Genomic DNA, 16,648 nt, shown 5'->3' on the forward strand with positions numbered 1-16,648 from the left:
TTTGCTAACCGTTTATTTTCTTTCTTTCACTGATCTTTACTTACAAAAGCATTTCCAGAGTTTTCATTTATGCTTCTGAAGTTTTCGTTTACAATCCCGGAGTTTTCGTTCGTCTTTCTGGCACAAATCTCTCGCGGGGGCGGGGCCAGCAGTGGTGTGTTCTCATTGGCTACTGAGTTTTTGATTGACAGCTTCTTCTTGACCTGGAAGTGAAGACGTCAGCGTTGTGTTTACAGTTACATGTGTGGAGGTGAGCGTCTGTAAGCGGCTTCTTATTTCATTTTAGTGATGTTAAGATAGGCGTTTTTATTATTTTATCTGTATCTGCTGCTACTATGGTGAGATGATTTCTTAGGCCTAATTATTTCTAATAATTTCATTTAAAGATATGAGTTTTGTTTTTGAATTTTATCTGTATTGATCTGCGGCTTCTACTTTGTCGACATAAACTTTTAGGAGCGTGAGAGATCAAACGCGAGAGAAAATGAATGTCTTGAGGTTTAATTGTACATTAAAGGTTATAATACTGAAGATATTGCATAATGTCCAGTGTTTTTGGAGAATATTTGATTATTTCTGATGATTCTTCTCTATTGTTGGGTCTGATTAGGTTGTGCTGTTACAATTTAAAGAGAATACTAGTATCATATACATGTATATATTCAGCCGTCAAGAAAGTCTCACTCCAACCAGGTAATCAAGGTTGGCAACCATGGCCATCACTCTACCCATTGTTAGCATATGCATATACATCATCACAATTAATGATCACTCAATTCTGAAGGATTCAAACAATATGAAAATAACAGTCGTGGCTTGCTGTAAGACGGTATAGACCTCAAAGGGCATTTCAGTACTCCACACAAAGAATGATCTTGTTGACATTTTTTATCATTCTAATTTTATTTAGTTAACATTATCATCTAACATATAAAAGTAGATTTTTTTTAACAATCATCAACAGTTTCAACTGTGACTTACATAAAAAAAAAGTTGAATAAATGTAAATGAAAATATGAATCAATTCAAATACATTTAAATTCTTTATTGTCACTACAGCATACACACAGGTATCAAAGTGAAAGTGTTGGATGCAATTATGTTGTGAAAGGAACGACCAGAATCCACAAAAACACTAACTGCATATTCATGTAATGCACAGTATTCTCATGATATACAGTACATTACTATAAAAATGCACAAGCACCTATTATAGAATGTGTAAATTCATGTGTAAAATTATACAGAATAAACTGTATTAATGAATGGAATGAAATGTTCATGTTGTCTGAATACATTTTGGTTTGACCGTATGACTTTCATTCTCCACATAAGCACAAATATCTTTAAGAAAATAGTCCATCTCTGTGTCCATCTCATAAGTGGACTGTAACCCATACACGTATGATGGTTGGTGGGAAACGATTGTTAATAATTAAAACAGTTCAAATTATTAGTATTTTTCTCATCTATTGTTTCACTTCAGAAGACATTGATTCATCCACTGGGGTCGCATGGATTACTGTGTCTTTAGGACTCGAAGACATGCATTATTTTCCTAAAAATCCTAATTCATGTTTATCTGTAGAAAGAAAGTAATATGCATCATGGACGGCATAAGGGTGAGTAAAATATATGAGAATTTTTTTGGGGTGAACTATCACTTTAACATTCATATGTTGTTGGTATGCTAATCCAAGATCAGTATGGACTAATAAGAATAAAGTACAACCTCTTGTGTGTTTGTGAACTGTGTCTTGTTTTAATCTAGAGCTCCAAAAAAAATTAAAATATTTGCATAATATCAGGTGTCTGAAGATCAAGATCCCAGTCAGTCAAAGGTGATGTGTCTGAACAAAATAAGATTCTTGTCTGATGGGGACAGTGGATCTTTGGGGCTACCACTCCCTTCTCTGGGTCAGCATCAGAATGTTGTTAATGGAAAAGTTGCTCCACTCCCTGGAAAATAAGAAATCAGATGTATTATAATCTAACAATACAAAATGCTTTGAATTCCCACATAACAAATTATGCAGACTTAAAATATTTATTTCAAACAAATTATATATAATTTCAGCCATAATTACTTTCATGTATTAGGTTTTGCATTTGGTCATACAGTACTGTGCAAAAGTCTTAGCTTTGTTGTTTTAGCAATGTTTTAATGACCACCCATGTTTATTTTTTGGTCTTTATTACAATGCAAACAGAAAATACAGGAAATATGCACACAAAAAAATCAGAACAAAATTGATTCTATAAGCAAAAATCAGTATTTAACGTGACCTCCTAGACTTCCAGTTTTATCAAAGGAGAAACTTCTGATCAGATTTTTAAAGTTTTCTTGGCCTTCCAGTCATTTTCCATTCCATTTAGGTTTGAGAGAGCCAGGTTCTCACTGTTACTCCAGTGTACGGAGAGGTCATTAAATACTTGCCACTTTAGCCTGTAGAAGTCTTTTTTTTCCTGTTTTTTAATAATGCTTACAAATTTAAAGTTTTTCCTGGTCATATTCTAATAAGAAGTATGAAAAAAAAAAAAAAAATTATATGGTCACTACCATTGCTAAAATAACATCTAATGGTGTCCTAAGACGTTTTGCACAGTACTTTATATGTATTATTATTAAAGACTACCTTTTCCCCTTTAAATATGATCTAATCCAAGGCTGTATGTACAGTACATAACCAGATCCTGTAATGATTGGGTTAAATCAAGACAACACTGCTGTATAAAGTGGGCTCTAAATGAGCTCTAAAATACCTCTCCATCTGAAAAAAGCAAAAGCAAGTAATGTTACTTATATTGATTTTGTAAACGTAAAAAATACTGACTTACCGCGAGTATCCAGATAACGACGACGATGATTGATGATAATGATGATTATATCATTCGTCTGTGCTAGGCCTAAGAAATCATCTCACCATAGTAGCAGCAGATACAGATAAAATAATAAAAACGCCTATCTTAACATCACTAAAATGAAATAAGAAGCCGCTTACAGACGCTCACCTCCACACATGTAATTGTAAACACAGCGCTGACGTCTTCACTTCCAGGTCAAGTAGAAGCTGTCAATCAAAAACTCAGTAGCCAATGAGAACACACCACTGCTGGCCCCGCCCCCGCGAGAGATTTGTGCCAGAAAGACGAACGAAAACTCTGGGATTGTAAACGAAAACTTCAGAAGCATAAATGAAAACTCTGGAAATGCTTTTGTAAGTAAAGATCAGTGAAAGAAAGAAAATAAACTGTTAGCAAAACATGCAGTGTATTAAAAACAAAGTCAAACATTTTGCCTGCGATTTATTTTTTTTAAGTTTCAAAGACATTTTTTTCAGTTTCAATTTATATTTTTATTAGTTTTTTTGAAAAGTTACGTTCATTATTTTTGGATCAAATGTAATTCCATAGATTCTCAGCAGGTAGAAAATTAAAATGGGCGTGTGTTCAGTTGGTGAGTTCAAGTCCCCCAGGGAAGTTCATCTTTATGACTTTAGGTGTGTTCAAGTCATTTTCTTCGGAGTAGCGGTGTACCTTCTCTTCATTAACTACACAAAATACAGCAAGGTTTTAACTCTATACTTCTAGAAAATGAAAAACAAAGAATCTGCATCAGTTGTGTTTTGCTTTTTATCACATTTACAATTTCTTACTTCTAGGCTTAGACACACAACTGAAGATCATGAAAGGGGTTTATCTTGCCGTCTACTGGGATTATGACCCTGTACTTGAGTAAAAAGCTCTTGGGCTAAACTTATCATAGTTGACATTAAAATATAAAGTTGAAATTTAATATAAAATACTAAATTAAATATTCTAGGTAAATCTATGTATTTTGACAATTTAGTTAATTGAATAATAACAAATTAAATGAAATCTCAAAATCTTACACTACATGCATAACTATGCATTTAGCAGACGCTCTTTTCTAAAACGACAATAGAGGAACATAATAAATTTGCCAGAGTCTGCTGTAGAAAACTAGCCTAGGAAACAAGCTACGGGTGAAATGCAAAGGAAATGTTTTTTAGTAATCCTATTCTTTTTTATAGAGATCCACTCTATACAAAAATTCTCTAATAAAGTAATGTTAATTCTCTAAGAATTTACAGTAACATTACAAACAAACACTAAACATCAATTCTTACATTAGAAAAGAAACACATTAAGCCACGAAATTAAATCTTTATCGCACAGAAGTGCACGCTCGCTCAGAGACAAAATATTACTAATAAATACTAATAAAATATAAATATAAATACTCCTCTTGTTCTTTTGGATTTGTATGGAACACTCGAAAACCCTGTAATGCATTGCTGCCACCTACTGGAAATATTTATTGTGCCAGTGCCACCAAAATTAAGTTTTTGAAATGTCAGTTTTGTCTACTCTAGCTGAAAGCTATTGTGTATCACACTGAGCTTTTAAGATTTCAGCAGTAGTTAAACGTTAACTGGGAAAGTTAAAACTGCAGTACACAGAAAAAGATTTTGCACATTTGCATGTAGACCCTATATAGTAGGCTACTTTTATTTTTGTAGCAATGTGCGACAAGTAACATTTCTTTCATGTAAAGTATATAGTGAACAGAAAATTGCCATAAAATGACATCCAGGCAAGCTCCATATAAACATGGTTGATTGGTAATATTGTGATTCCTATTTCATTATATGGCAGGTCATTTGCCAATTTAGCAGAATTAAAGATATTTTCACACACACACACACACACACACACACACACACACACACACACACACACACACACACACAACATATTTTCTTTAAACTTCTAATGAAATACAAACACTTAAAGATATCATATAATCTATATGTATAGCAATCACATTGTGTTATTGTCACGGCTGTGTTCATGAAGAAAGACAAAGAAGAAGAGCTCAATATAAAAATCCAAGTTTTAATCCAAACAGGCAGAGTGGCAGATACAACACGACGTATAATGACGGTGATTGGACAAGGAACTGAAAACAAACAGGAACTTATACACAAAGGAAGATTAACTAATGACGTGCAGCTGTTATGGTGGTTAGTGTCCATGGTGACTGATGGGTGGCGGGAACTAACAAGGGAGCACATATGACAAGAGAAAACCAAAACAAACAGAACATGAGGGTGACTGTGACATCACACCCCCCTCCGGCGAGGTGCGTCCTCACGCTGTAATGGGACATTCATGGGGAGGGTCAGAGGGGGTTCTGGAGGCGGGCGAAGTGAAGGTGATGAGGGAGTGGTGAAGGGAGGACGACGATCCCCTGGCGGCGTAGATGGTAGACAGCCGAGGGCACAGACCCAGAGCCGACAGCCCATGGCGAAGATGAGGGAGGGAGGAGTCTAGATGGTGACGTGGCTGACGACAACTGGGGGGCGACCGACGGAGGCATGGCCGATGGATACACCGGCGCAGACGGAGAAGCGTTGGAGACGACCAACATCGCTGGTACTGGAGACCCAGGCAATGTCGCGGTGACGACCATCGAAGGCCTAGCCAGAGTACCCGAGGGCTGAGGTGGATCCGGTGTGACAGAGGACAGAGGCGACACCAAGGGGAAGGAGGAGCCCACTGACGTCATAGGGGTGGAAGGACGGAGTGCAGCGGACGGACCACAAGTCTGTGATGGAAGAGGTGCGACGACTGACCAAGGGGGAGCCGGCAGGACGAGGGAACCCGGAAGAACCGGAAGTTCGAGGGTCTCCAGTGAAGCCATAGGTGGGAGGAGCCTCGACGGAGCTGTCAGGCCGAGATGGAATGAGGATCTCAGAAACCGGAGGCAGAGCCGCAGGATCCTCAGGTGATGGGGCTGCAGGTGGACACACGACCTGTGGCTCGACGTCAGAGCGGGGCTCCCACGGTAGACGGAGCAGGGCTGTGGGCCTCCGGCAGCAGCATGGTTGGAGGACTGGCTGAGCTCTGGGGTGATGGAGGTGGTGAAGATATCAACGGTGTAATGGTGAGTAATATGCAGTCTTTACAGTCATTTATACCGTTCAGAAACAATTATGAGGATGAAGATACTGGGTGGGAAAGGGTGGGAGATGGACCTTCCTCACTGAAGTCGATTAGCCAGTCCTCATCCTCCGTTGTTGTGACTCCCTCATCCGTTGATGTCGCTGGCTCACACCCCTGGGCAGACTTGCGGAAGGGCTACACATCCGGGGCGAGGGTCAGCTCTGTTCTCTTTTCCTCTGGCTCTGGCTGACGCGTTGTGGTGGGTGCTGGCTCATTGTCTGCGGGGGGCACACGCAAGTTCTCTGCCATTGAGGGTGTTGCTACGGGCTCTGGGTCTGGCTGTGTTCCAGATCGGGACGCGACACTCTCCAGACACTGAATGACAGCTTCTCTCCAGGTCAGTCCGGTGGTGTTTGGGAGGCCAAGGCCTTGGTGGAATGTAGCGCCGATCCGGAACAAGGTCTTGAGGGTCTCATCGTCCAGGGAGCTGGTGACGGCCAAACAAATAAAGTCCTTGTTAAACGAAAAAAGGTCTGGGCTCTCCTGAGCCCGGATGAGCATTATTGCCCTCTCATCCATTTTGGGCGGTCCGATCATCTGTCATGGCTGCGTTCACAAAAGAAAGACGAAGAAGAACTCAATATAAAAATCCAAGTTTAATCCAAACAGGCAGAGTGGCAGATACAACACAACGTATAATGACGGTGATCGGACAAGGAAGCGAAAACAAACAGGAACCCAGGGGTTAAAGCAGTGTGAAAAGCCCTTTTTATTACTGATCTAAATTCTTCTTTGCTCTATGATCCTGACAGATGAACCATCACTAACCCCAAAAGCAGGGTATAAGGGTTCAGTGAAAGTGGTCTGGACTCTGTGAAGGAGAGTCATTGTGTCAGAGACGCTGTAGAAGGACAGAGTTCCTGCTCTGTGATCCAGATACACTCCTATTCTAGAGGAGCAGACAGCAGGGATTGAGACTTGGGCTTTATCATGTATGAAATGGACATTCTGTTGATAGCGGGACAATCTCCAAGATTCTTTGTTGAAGCCAAGTCTACAGTCATTACTTCTTCCTTTACGACTAATTCCTTTGTAACAAACTGCTACAGACCAGTTGTCTCCACTGCACTCGACCTCCCAATAACAGCGACTGTACAAACCCTCCCGACACAAGACATGTTTATATCCATCAAATTGCTCTGGGTGATCAGGATATTGCTGGACTTCATCTGAATGTGATGCTTTTCTGTTTTCTTCTGACAGTTTGAGGTTTAGGTGTGCAGTGTTTGGATCCAGTTGCAGCTGACAGAAATCTGATGAAGATGTAGGGACAAATAGATATTTAAAGAAAGAACTGCCAATAGTTATTGATAACAATAAGCAGATAAATTATTTAATATTTTTTTCAACAAATATTGAAATAGTTAATAAATAATATTATCAACTATCATTCAGCAATTGTGTGAGAGAACAACATATAAAAATAAAACAACTTACAGTGCAAAAATTCATTTGGAGATTCAGGTTTTGGAGACTCTGAAACATGGACATTTGACACTAAAGATGAGGTAAGAAACAAATGCTTAAATGTAATATAAAATGTACTGAATGACAAAACTACTATTTTTAATACTGATTAAAAAATTCAAACCTTCTCGAGATATTTTAGCTGTTTGTTGTTGACAGACGTCCTCCAAAACCTCCTTAAATGCTGAGATTGAAATGTCTTTAAAAGACAGATGAGTGTGTTGAGTGAAGCTGGGAAAGTCTTCAAATGAAGGTAAAACACACACAGACTGACAGCTCTGAAATGAGACAAACAGTCCAAAAATAATTTGTGAAACATGAGACACTTTTTCCATTCCATAAGAGAAAAACATGTATCTATGGTGATATGTTGTGATGCGGAAGGGTCACTCACACATATAATAAAAAAAATAACTGTCATTACCTTCAGACACTGGATCTGATCATCAGTATTCAGAAGTTTCTCAATCTCTGCTTGTCTTTTTCTGAGTTCTGTCAGCTCTTGATCCAGATGTTTGTGAAGTTTCTCTGCTCGATCTATCTCAGTCTTCTCCTGAGCTCTGATCTGCTCTTTAATCTCAGAGTGTTTCTTCTCAAGAGAGCAGATGAGCTCAGTGAAGACCTTCTCAATGTCCTCCATGGTCTCTAGAGCTGAACTCTGTCAGAGACACAAAGATCTGATCACACACAGCAACAACAGCTTAAATAATACATTCATGTGACCATTTCCATTATCACAGATGTTGTTCAAACCCAAAGTGATTCAGTCTAATGAAACTAGACATTTTTAGACTATTGACACTAGACTATTTAAAACATTAAAACATGTTGTATTTGTGATTTAACCAGCTTCTCTGAGTTCCCGCTGACCTCTCTCTCGCTCCTGGATCAGCTTCTGATACGCCAACTTTACCTTCTTTAACTCTTTCTGAGGATGTTAACATAAAAAAGTAATTTAAGTAAGTAATTTAAAAATATTAATGAATTTTTACTAATATTATCAGCTCAAGAAACAAAGACAACTACATGAAATGATAAGCATTGATTACCTTCTTACTAGTCCATTCTGAATCCACAGAAACCAAACGGTGGCCGTTATGACTGTCAATCATACACAAGTAACAAATGCACTGATGATCTTCCTGACAGTAAATCTCCAGAAGTCTCCCATGACTGAGGCAGATGTTCTCCTGAATGTTTCTGGAAGCTTGGACTAGTTTGTGCTTCATAAACGCAGGAGATTCATAGTGAAGCTGCAGGTGAGTTTGACAGAAGGAGGCCAAGCACTGCAGACAGGACTTTACAGCTCTGTTCTTCTCTGTAGTGCAAACATCACACTCCACAGCAGCCGTTTGTAGGGACGTCTTCTGCAGCGTCTCCATCATCTCAGCTATCAGAGTGTTCTTCTTCAGTAGAGGTCTCTGACTGAAGCTCTCTCTGCATTGGGGACAGCGGTACGGCGGCCCCTGCTCCTTCTGGCCCCAGCAGTCAGTAATACAGCTCATACAGTAACTGTGTCCACAGGGAATCGTCACCGGCTCCTTCAGAGGATCCAAACAGACTGGACAGCTGAACTGATCCTCATACTGACTCACTGCAGACTCGGCCATTTCTTTGCAGTGTTCAAAGATGAACAGATTCTCAGTCTCTGTCCTGTTATAAGGGCTGTTTTGCCAAGAAAAGCAATATTATTTGACAAATTCTTTAGTGAAAGTATGAATACTGTCAAGATTTCACAAAATGTCCAAGTATCTAACCAAAAAAATTGTTTGAGAGAAGCCTAATTACAATGTTTCAATTTTTTTCCTCAAGAAATAAACTCTGTTCTCTGCTGATCAACTGCAGGCTGTAAAATGCTGTTCACATATGCTGTCAATAGAGCTTAACTTGTATTGAGCTCAGAATAGTGTCTTTAGTCATGATCACCACAGAAATATGTATTTTTAAAGAATCATCGAAATTGTAAATAGTAGAAAGTTTTGTAGTACACTTCAGTATGTAATCGAGTAGGCCTATTCCGTTACAATAGTACTTTCACGTTTTCATTAGACAACAAAATAAATCCAAAAAATAATCGTTTAGCAATAAAGTACAAAGCAGACAACATGATAGAGTAATGATCTTTGAATCTTGTCCTTACCTCGACAGAAATACAGCTCAAATATGATTTACAGTTTATCCCAAAGAACAGCGGTGTGGATCTGTTACAGAGGCTGAATCAGAAATAAGAGAAATAAGTTTAATTTCTCCTGAATTCAAACACTTCCTGATTTTCAGCAAGTAAACAAAAAATGGGCGTGTGTTCAGTTGGTGAGTTCAAGTCCCCCAGGGAAGTTCATGTTTATGACTTTAGGTGCGTTCAAGTCATTTTCGTCGGAGTAAAACGGCAGTGTACCTTCTCTTAATTAACTACACAAAAATACAGCAAAGGTTTAACTCTATACTTCTAGAAAATAACAAACAAAAAATGTGAATCAGGTGTGTTTTGCTTTTTATCACATTTACAATTTCTTCCATGTTTATCTTGCCGTCTACTGGGATTATGACCCTCTACATGGAGTAAAAAGCTCTTGGGCTAAACTTATCACAGTTGACATTAAATTTCTGCAGAATATGTAAAATATGTCTGATATCATTTTTTCATTTTTTAATGTGAAATACTAAATTAGATATTCTAGGTAAATCTATGTATTTTGACAATTTAATTAATTAAATAATGACAGACAAATTAAATAAAAGCAAAGACATATATCTGAATGACACTACAGTTCTCTAAATTATAAAAGAATGTCATAATAGTATTAGAAACACAGATTCTTAAGACAATGTTTCCTAAAATTCATTTCCACTGAAATGAATCGGATCACTGTAATGTTATTAACACAAATACCCCAATTTCATTAAATTCTCTTTATTTTATCAAATTAACACATTAAATTATTAATAATTATACATTAAACAAATAACAAAACATAAATAAAGATAGTAGAAGATATTTTAAAAATGTGTCTTTAAAGGGTTTTCTCAGCTTATCATGAAACAGCAGGCTAAAATAAATCAAAATCAGACCTCATCCTGAAGTCAACAGTTATTTAAACGGTAAAGAAACTGTTTGTAAAGAAATAAGGTCTACTGGCAGGTGGCAGCACAACAGAACAAAATAGCGGCTGCAATTAATACAAGTAATATAACATGTTACAAGTAAAACATTTGATCAACCACACTGTAAACAGTTTGTTCCACAGCCGATTATTTTCTTAACTAACCCTGACACCTTGATGATAAACTGCATCATGGATTCAAACATGAATTATCATGTAATAGAAACCTTGCTGAAGATGAACACTTTCAGAAGCCAAGATTGCAGAATACACAATATCAAAATCATTGCAGAATATGATTTTGGAACATCAGATAATAAACTGTATATTTATTTACTTTATCTAACTTGAGAGTGTCTTATGGGTGTTTTATATTCATTGATAGTGTTTAAGAAATGTTGTGCCTTTTGTTCATTTTAACTTAAAATTACATTTTAATTACAATATATTGGCCTACATGTTTCAGAAGTTTAGCAAATGAATCTGAAACTCAATCACTTAATTTTTTCTGGTCTATCTGAACTCTCCTATGTTCTATTATCCTGACAGATGAACCATCTAAAACCCCAAAAGCAGGGTATAAGGGTTCAGTGAAAGTGGTCTGGACTCTGTGAAGGAGAGTCATTGTGTCAGAGACGCTGTAGAAGGACAGAGTTCCTGCTCTGTGATCCAGATACACTCCTATTCTAGAGGAGCCGACAGCAGGGATTGAGACTTGGGCTTTATCATGTGTGAAATGGACGTTCTGTTGAGCAAGTGACAATCTCCAAGATTTTTTGTTGAATCCAAGTTTACAGTAATCACTGCTTCCTTTGCGTCTAATTCCTTTGTAACAAACTGCTACTGCCCAAATGTCTCCACTGCACTCGACCTCCCAGTAACAGCGACCGTACAAACCCTCTCGACACAGGATGTAGGGAAAAGCATTAAATCGCTCTGGGTGATCATGATACTGCTGAAATTCAACTAAGTGTGCTACTTTTCTGTTCTCTTCTGACAGTTTGAGTTTGTTATTTGCAGTGTTTGGATCCAGTTGCAGTTGACAGAAATCTGAGGAGGAGGAATGGACACAAACACAATAATGAACTTGATTATTATTATTATATTATTTACAGTATATTTCACTTGTCTGATATTTATCAATTAACAAGTAATTGAAAATGTGTTTGTGGAAAAATGGCTCAACTTACATTGCCAAAATGTATTTGGAGTCTTTGGTTCTGGAGTCTGTGCAACATGAACATTTGACACTGAAAACATGAGAAGAAACACAGTTATAGAATCAATATTTAGGTGTAATCCTATAGTATGAATGACACCTTTTATTTCCCAAGGAAAAGAAGCATTCAGACCTTCTCGAGATATTCTGGCTGTTTGCTGTTGACAGACATCCTCCAAAACCTCCTTAAACGCTGAGATTGAAATGTCTTTAAAAGACAGATGAATGTGTTGAGTGAAGCTGGGAACGTCTTCAAATGAAGGTAAAACACACACAGACTGACAGCTCTGAAAACAGAATAATAATTCAGACTTCATTTGGGAGATCTTTTCCAAAAATCAAAATCAATCAATTCTCAACATTTTTGCGTCATCACCTTCAGACACTGGATCTGATCTTCAGTAATCAGAAGTTTCTCAATCTCTGCTTGTCTTTTTCTGAGTTCTGTCAGCTCTTGATCCAGATGTTTGTGAAGTTCCTCTGCTCGATCTATCTCAGTCTTCTCCTGAGCTCTGATCTGCTCTTTAATCTCAGAGCGTTTCTTCTCAAGAGAGCAGATGAGCTCAGTGAAGACCTTCTCAATGTCCTCCATGGTCTCTAGAGCTGAACTCTGTTGGAGACACAAAGATCTGATCATGCAGACAGGAACAACAGCTCAAATAATACATTCATGTGACCATTTCCATTATCATAGATGTTGTTCAAATCCAAAGTGATTATGCTTTCAGTCTGATGAAACTGGAAAGATTTAAATGTTGTCTATTTAAAACATTAAAACATATAGTATATCTGTTGTATTTGTGATTTGACCACTCGTCTACATACTGATACTCACTTTAAAAGACTTCACAGCTTCTCTGAGTTCCCGCTGACCTCTCTCTCGCTCCTGGATCAGCTTCTGACACTCCTCCTTTATCTCATTCAACTCTTTCTGAGGATGTTAATAAACAAAGTTAATATGTAAAAGAAAGACTGAGCTGCAAGCAACAACACTCAGGGACCATTTCCACAAGAATGCACACTTTAGTTCATGCAAAATAAAATTTAATATCATCTGTAAAAAAAGTTAACCATATAAAACTATAAGTTAAATGTAAATATAAATATTATATAAGCATTTACCTTTTGATTTGTCCATTCAGATTCCAGAGAAACCAAACAATGTCCGTTATGATTGTCAATCATACACAAATAACAAATGCATTGACGATCATCCCGGCAGTAAATCTCCAGAAGTCTCCCATGACTGAGGCAGATGTTCTCCTGAATGTTTCTGGAAGCTTCGACTAGTTTGTGCTTCATAAACGCAGGAGATTCATAGTGAAGCTGCAGGTGAGTTTGACAGAAGGAGGCCAAGCACTGCAGACAGGACTTTACAGCTCTGTTCTTCTCTGTAGTGCAAACATCACACTCCACAGCAGCCGTTTGTAGGGACGTCTTCTGCAGCGTCTCCATCATCTCAGCTATCAGAGTGTTCTTCTTCAGTAGAGGTCTCTGACTGAAGCTCTCTCTGCATTGGGGACAGCGGTACGGCGGCCCCTGCTCCTTCTGGCCCCAGCAGTCAGTAATACAGCTCATACAGTAACTGTGTCCACAGGGAATCGTCACCGGCTCCTTCAGAGGATCCAAACAGACTGAACAGCTGAACTGATCCACATACTGACTCACTGCAGACTCGGCCATTTCTTTGCAGACAGTCTGTCCTCAAATATGAACTGCTCTGCCACAAGTAAATCATTAAAGAAAGTACGTAAATCCACATGTAAATCATTAATGAAAGAGAACGTCTAATAATCTACAAAATGCTTACAGCTTTATGTTTTAGTATAAAAAGAATAATGCTACATGCTTCAAGACTAAACATAATAAATCCAGATTAACATAGAATTATTATCAAACACATACAGTAATAATTGAATGTTAATTTTTCAATGCAAGCAAGAAAAAAATAAAACCTTTAATTAAATATGATGTTCTTACCTGCTTTGACAGAATAACAAGTCAAATATTCCCTCCTTTACAGCTTTAACCAAACTAGAAGAGTGTGGATCCTTAAGCAGAGGCTCGTGTAGCAGGGAAATAGCTTTCGTTTCTCCCGAATCCACAAACTTCCTGGTTTTCAGTGAGCAGATGAGAGAGAGAGAGAGAGAGAGAGAGAGAGAGAGAGAGAGAGAGAGAGGTTGGATCACCTTTATTTACAACATATAGGTAAAACCATTCTGTGTTACCACTGAAAATCTACATTCTACATCTCAATTACAAAATAAATAAATAAAATAAATATTAAATAAATAAAAAGACATCAATATGACTTAAAGTCAACAATAGATCATCATTTTCATTAACTGTACATAACACTCCATTTATGGCCCAAATATTCACAAACATTGGTAAACACCCAATCAGTTTGTAATATGCATGCTCTATCCTGAGCCTTGATGCTACCAAACCCTTGAACATCAACGGGATCTAATGTATCTTTACCAAGCATCTTATTTTTCCTTGTTTTCCAAATAGCAAGTTTGGCAGTTTTGTTTTCATCAGATTTATTGATGAGATAAATCTTCACCTGAAGATGATACTCACTGAAATAAAAAAGAAAACAAATTACCTAACCGTACACATTGTACAAAAAGACGAAAGATGGTTTCATTTTCAGAACAAAAAGGACAACCCACTCCTGCATTTGGATTGAGGTGCACCACATGTCTGTTCGTAGCTATTGCACCATGTACAATCCTCCACTGTAAATCACCAGTCCGTTTATCAATGGAGCGTTTGTACAGTGACCGCCAGCTACCTTTGAGGGAGATGTCCACTCAAAAAAAAAAAAAAATCAGTCCATCTAGATGATGTTACTCCAAGTAGAAGATGTGCATTGGTCACTTTCACACATATCACATATAGAGCTTTTTTACCAGCAGCCTCAAAGCTATCCAGCTGAGGGGTTTTAAAAGACAATATAAGATTTTCCTCCTCATGCCATTCCCTTACATTAGCAGTTATCATCAAGGATGGAAAATCATAGTCACAACCGGCCATCCATTCTTTAATATGGTTAGAGTTGTTGATAAACAGACACTGATCATAATTCAACTCTCCAAGCACTTCTTCAGTGAGCTGTTTCAAGAATCGAACCGATTTTATCCCAGTTCTCTCACCCAGGGTATCCAAACTGATTCTTAAAATATGTACAAGTTTTATACATCCAGCAGCTATTAGCACTGATGACAAATTGGCAGAGCATAAATGTCTAGAAGGTAAAAAAAGAGTTCTGGAATAATGGCTCTTCCATCAGCCAATAGCCTGCATGTATTCCAACAGGTCTTGAGACTTGAGACTCTTGAGTTGTTTCATTCAGGCTCAATAAAAAGAGGTGTTTATCAAGCCCCATGTTGCCTGCTTTCAGCAGTATTAGACCATGCAATATCACTATTGTACAGGAGTCTCTGAGCAGCTTGCAGACGAAAAGCCATAAGCCTAGATCTAATGTCCAAAAAAGGATAGCTGATCGAACCCAATGCTGCCCTGACCAAAAAAAAATCACCAGCAACCTTTGAATGTCTTGAACTAGTCCAGCGAAGCGACCAAGTTGTTGGCAATTAACATTTTCCCCCTATAGGATATCTGGGGTAGCAACCAATTCCATCTAGACAATCGGGTGCACACTCTCTCCAAAACTCCCTCCCAATTTTTCCTTTTGAAACTTGGCAGATCCCAAAAACACACCTAGTATTTTCAGCCCTTCTCTATTCCAGTTTAAATTACCAGGTAATTGTGGGAGATTTTCCAAATTTCTTTGACCTGACCAAAAAGCCTCAGTCTTATCCCAATTTACTTTTGCTGATGATGCCCCTTCATACATATCAAGTACTCTAGACAGGGCTTTTATATCATCACTGTCATTGACAAATACTGTAACGTCATCAGCATAAGCAGTAATAATAGTTCTTAAATGTTGAGGCATTGTGGGTATTAATAAACCAGTTAAAGTTTTCTTTATATTAAAAAGTAATAGTTCAACAGCAATGCTGTACAATTGCCCTGATAAGGGACATCCCTGTCTAATGCCCCTTGAAACCAAAATAGGCCGACTTAGGGACTTATAAATTTGACTTATACATTTGGATAAGATTTTATATTCTGTCGTTAATAAAGCAACAGGTCTTCAGTTCTTTAACAAAGTTGTTAGTAGGGACAATACAGCATGTTGACATGTAGCAGGTAGAATTCCATCTTTATAACTTTCACAGAAAACTTCATAAAGGTCCATTCCAATATGTTTCCAAAAATGTTTATAAAATTCAGATGTCAACCCATCAATGCCAGGAGAGCGACCGGGTTTTAACTGTCCAACCGCAATAGTAAGTTCTTTGAAGGTAATTTGCTTGTCCAAAGCAGTCTTAGAAACAGAGTCTATTTGAGGAAGTTCATGCAAAAGTAGTGCTGAACAATTAATTCAATTCAATTCAATTCACATTTATTTGTATAGCGCTTTTCACGATACATATCATTTCAAAGCAGCTTTACAGAGAATGCATGTCAACATTACAATTTAAAGAATGCAGTTAGCAAATAATGTAATAATTTAGGCAATTAATTTACAATAACTGTTAGCAGTTTAACTGAACGTAGAAGCAATGAGCTCCTGAAAAATGAATTACATTAACAATAATTAGGATATAGACCTAATTAGAGTTGCAGTGATCAGCTTTATAGAGACAGGAATAAAAATCAACAGCATGACAATGCATTTCTATAATGTCATTTATAATCTTTCCATCTGGAAGACGTAAAAATGTCATCTGCTTATATTGTGCCACTGACCGTT

At 37.7% G+C, this 16,648-nt stretch overlaps 2 protein-coding genes and 1 long non-coding RNA gene across 4 annotated transcripts in view; all 3 read right to left on the reverse strand.

The window, feature by feature from the left end:
- Positions 1–1,237: 1,237 nt before the first annotated feature.
- Positions 1,238–3,010, reverse strand: LOC125275879. Its single transcript, XR_007186528.1, has 2 exons — positions 2,839–3,010; positions 1,238–1,959 (listed from the first exon to the last, which is right to left on the reverse strand). It is a non-coding gene; the product is annotated as an uncharacterized LOC125275879 (long non-coding RNA).
- A 3,725-nt stretch (positions 3,011–6,735) lies between these two features.
- LOC125276269 (E3 ubiquitin/ISG15 ligase TRIM25-like) lies at positions 6,736–9,720 on the reverse strand. The gene is made up of 6 exons (XM_048203771.1): positions 9,638–9,720; positions 8,547–9,162; positions 7,922–8,155; positions 7,622–7,775; positions 7,468–7,527; positions 6,736–7,283 (listed from the first exon to the last, which is right to left on the reverse strand). Exons 2-6 carry the CDS (start codon positions 9,105–9,107, stop codon positions 6,751–6,753), a joined length of 1,542 nt encoding a protein of 513 aa, XP_048059728.1. The 5' UTR covers positions 9,108–9,162; positions 9,638–9,720; the 3' UTR covers positions 6,736–6,750.
- A 672-nt stretch (positions 9,721–10,392) lies between these two features.
- Positions 10,393–16,648, reverse strand: part of LOC125275865 (tripartite motif-containing protein 16-like) — an 81,007-nt gene continuing 74,751 nt past the window's right edge. Inside the window, exons 1-7 of one of the 2 annotated variants that reach the window (XM_048203169.1) lie at positions 13,798–13,926; positions 12,940–13,537; positions 12,653–12,748; positions 12,194–12,427; positions 11,951–12,104; positions 11,789–11,848; positions 10,393–11,648 (exon numbers count right to left, since the gene is read on the reverse strand). In XM_048203169.1, coding sequence (XP_048059126.1) covers positions 11,089–11,648; positions 11,789–11,848; positions 11,951–12,104; positions 12,194–12,427; positions 12,653–12,748; positions 12,940–13,500 — 1,665 coding nt within the window. In that variant the 5' untranslated portion in view covers positions 13,501–13,537; positions 13,798–13,926 and the 3' untranslated portion in view covers positions 10,393–11,088. Of the gene's footprint in view, positions 11,649–11,788; positions 11,849–11,950; positions 12,105–12,193; positions 12,428–12,652; positions 12,749–12,939; positions 13,538–13,797; positions 13,927–16,648 lie in introns of those variants that run through there. The other variant, XM_048203170.1, reaches the window with a different exon arrangement.

Source organism: Megalobrama amblycephala, linkage group LG9, assembly GCF_018812025.1.
Source record: "Megalobrama amblycephala isolate DHTTF-2021 linkage group LG9, ASM1881202v1, whole genome shotgun sequence".
NCBI lineage: Eukaryota > Metazoa > Chordata > Actinopteri > Cypriniformes > Xenocyprididae > Megalobrama > Megalobrama amblycephala.

Coding starts and splice junctions, on each gene's coding strand:
- LOC125276269 (XM_048203771.1), bottom strand. CDS start 9,107: ATGGCCGAGTCTGCAGTGAGTCAGTATGAGGATCAGTTCAGCTGTCCA. Junction 7,776..7,921: donor ATCAGATCCAGTGTCTGAAG/GTAATGACAGTT, acceptor GTCTCATTTCAG/AGCTGTCAGTCTGTGTGTGT. Junction 7,528..7,621: donor AGCTAAAATATCTCGAGAAG/GTTTGAATTTTT, acceptor CCTCATCTTTAG/TGTCAAATGTCCATGTTTCA.